Source organism: Lepidothrix coronata, unplaced genomic scaffold (genome assembly GCF_001604755.1).
Source record: "Lepidothrix coronata isolate B3197 unplaced genomic scaffold, Lepidothrix_coronata-1.0 Scaffold2557, whole genome shotgun sequence".
Taxonomy (NCBI): Eukaryota; Metazoa; Chordata; class Aves; order Passeriformes; family Pipridae; genus Lepidothrix; species Lepidothrix coronata.
In genome coordinates this window covers 1-2,347 of record NW_016692737.1, presented here as the reverse complement: position 1 = coordinate 2,347, position 2,347 = coordinate 1, and the positions used below count along the sequence as shown (strand labels likewise).

The 2,347-nt window shown below is 60.6% G+C and overlaps 1 protein-coding gene across 1 annotated transcript; it reads right to left on the bottom strand.

The window, feature by feature from the left end:
- Positions 1-6: 6 nt before the first annotated feature.
- On the bottom strand, positions 7-2,342 carry LOC108491905 (heterogeneous nuclear ribonucleoprotein U-like protein 2; the record flags this gene model as incomplete). The annotated part of the gene is made up of 5 exons (XM_017803700.1): positions 7-91; positions 1,143-1,343; positions 1,463-1,631; positions 1,724-1,852; positions 2,217-2,342. Coding segments are annotated over 5 exons (710 nt in total), but the record flags the coding sequence as incomplete, so codon positions are not given.
- Between the last annotated feature and the right edge of the window lie 5 nt (positions 2,343-2,347).

Sequence of the window (2,347 nt, the reverse complement as noted above, 5' to 3'; positions counted from 1 at the left end):
GGGTGCTCGCTCACCCCGCGGTTGCCGGGCTGCCCCCAGTACTGCTGCTGCCCGTACACGCGGTTGTCGTAGCCCCGGCGCTGGCCCCCGACTGCCGGGAAAAAACGGGAGCAGCCGGATCAGAGCCGGGATTTGGGAAGCCCCGAACCCCCGGGCCCTCCCCACGGCCCCGGATCCCCACATCCGGCCCCTCCTTGTGTCCTGGGATCCCCGTATCCATCCCCTCCCCGTATTCCTGCATCCCGTTTGCCCCTCCCCGTATCCTCGGATCCCTGTATCCCATTCTCCCTTCACCGTATCCCCATATCCCGTTTTTCCCTCCCTGTATCCCCATATCCCCCCTCACTGTATCCCTGTATCCCGTTTTTCCCCCCTCACTGTATCCCTGTATCCCTTCCCCGTATCCCTGTGTCCCTGTATCCCGTTATCCCTGTATCCCTGTACCCCCTCCCTGTATCCCGTTATCCCTGTTTCCCCTCCCCGTATCCCTATATCCCTGTACCCCCTCCCTGTATCCCTGTATCCTCTCCCCGTATCCCTGTCCCCACCCCCGTATCCCTGTATCCCTGTCCCCCCTCTCCGTATCCCTGTATCCCGTTTTTCCCCCTCACCGTATCCCTGTATCCCGTTATCCCTGTATCCCAGTATCCCTGTCCCCCCTCACCGTATCCCTGTATCCCTTCCCTGTATCCTGTTATCCCTGTCTCCCATTTTTCCCCCTCCCCGTATCCCTGTATCCCGTTATCCCTGTCTCCCGTTTTTCCCCCTCCCCATGTCCCTGTATCCCGTTATCCCTGTATCCCTGTCCCCCCTCACCATATCCCTGTATCCCGTTATCCCTGTATCCCTGTTCCCCCTCCCCGTATCCCTGTATCCCGTTATCCCTGTCCCCCCTCACCGTATCCCGTTATCCCTGTATCCCGTTTTTCCCCCTCCCCGTATCCCTGTATCCCATTATCCCTGTATCCCTGTCCCCCCTCCCCGTATCCCCGTATCCCGTTATCCCTGTATCCCGTTTTTCCCCCTCACCGTATCCCTGTATCCCTGTCTCCTGTTTTTCCCCCTCACCGTATCCCTGTATCCCTGTCCCCCCTCCCCGTATCCCTGTATCCCGTTATCCCTGTCTCCCTGTCCCCCCTCACCGTATCCCTGGCCGCGGTTGCGGTTCTGCCGGTTGCGCTTGTTGCGGTTGTTGCGCCGGTTCGCCCGTTTCTCGGAGGGCGGGAGCAGCTTCCGGGCCTCCTCCTTGTACCGGGACACCAAGGGCTGCGCCTCCTCCTTGCCCAGCTCCCCGTAAACCACCTCGTCCAGGTAATCGTTCTTTTCCGGCAGGGAATAGTTCGCTGCGGCGGGAACGACGGGAATTCCCTCCGTCAGTCCCGGCCTTTCGCCCCCGGCCCCCAGAACGACGGGAAAACTCCAGGTTTTCCTCTCCCCCGCCTCGTTTCCCACCCGTTCCCACCTTTCATTTCCAGCATCACCGACTCGGGCACGTCCTCCCCTTCCGCCTCCTTCCGCAGCTCCAGCCGCTTTTTCCAGTCCTCCTCCGTCGGGACGATCACCACGACTTTCCTGGAGAAGCCCTTGAAGGCCAAGAGCTTCCGGCGCTGCCCCGAGTTGTACACGTTGCACTGGGAAGGGAGAACGGCGGGAATTCGGGATCGGGAGGAGGCGGAGGAGGCGATCCCGAGCTCCCGGAGGGGGGAAGGATTTCCCGGGATACCTGGTCGAGGATGAAGTTCCGCTTGGAGCGGGGAGCGATCTGGACCAGCTTGCTAAGGCACTGGGCTGCCTGCTGAGTCAGCAGGTCTCTGCTCTTGGCATCCAGCTCTTCCACGTCCGGACCCCTCGTCTGGAAAACCGTCGGAAAAGCGGGAATGAGCAGGAGGAGCCTCCGCGCCCTCAAGCAGCTAAAAAATCCCCTCTAAACCTCCCTCAAAGTCCCCCCAAACTGCCCCCAATTCCCGCAAATCCCCCTTAACCTCCCTCAGTGACTCCCAGATTTCCAATTCCCTCCTCAAATTCCTCAAATCTCCTCTGAACTTCCCTCAAACTCCCCCAAATTCCCAATTCCCGCCTCAAAACTCTCCAAATTCCCTCTAAACTTCCCTCAACCCCCCCCAAATTCCCTCTGAACCTCCCCCAACCCCCCCCCCTCAATCCCTGTTTCCCCTCCCGACTCCATCGTGGGCGTTCCCGGAATTCCCGGTGCTCACCCGCAGCTGGTGCAGGACGGCCTCTGTTCCCAGGATGTTGTAGCGCTTCTCCCGGTTTTCCTGGGAATGTTTCTGAGCCCACTGGGTCTTCCCGGAGCCCGGCAGCCCCACCATGAGCAGCACCTGGATAC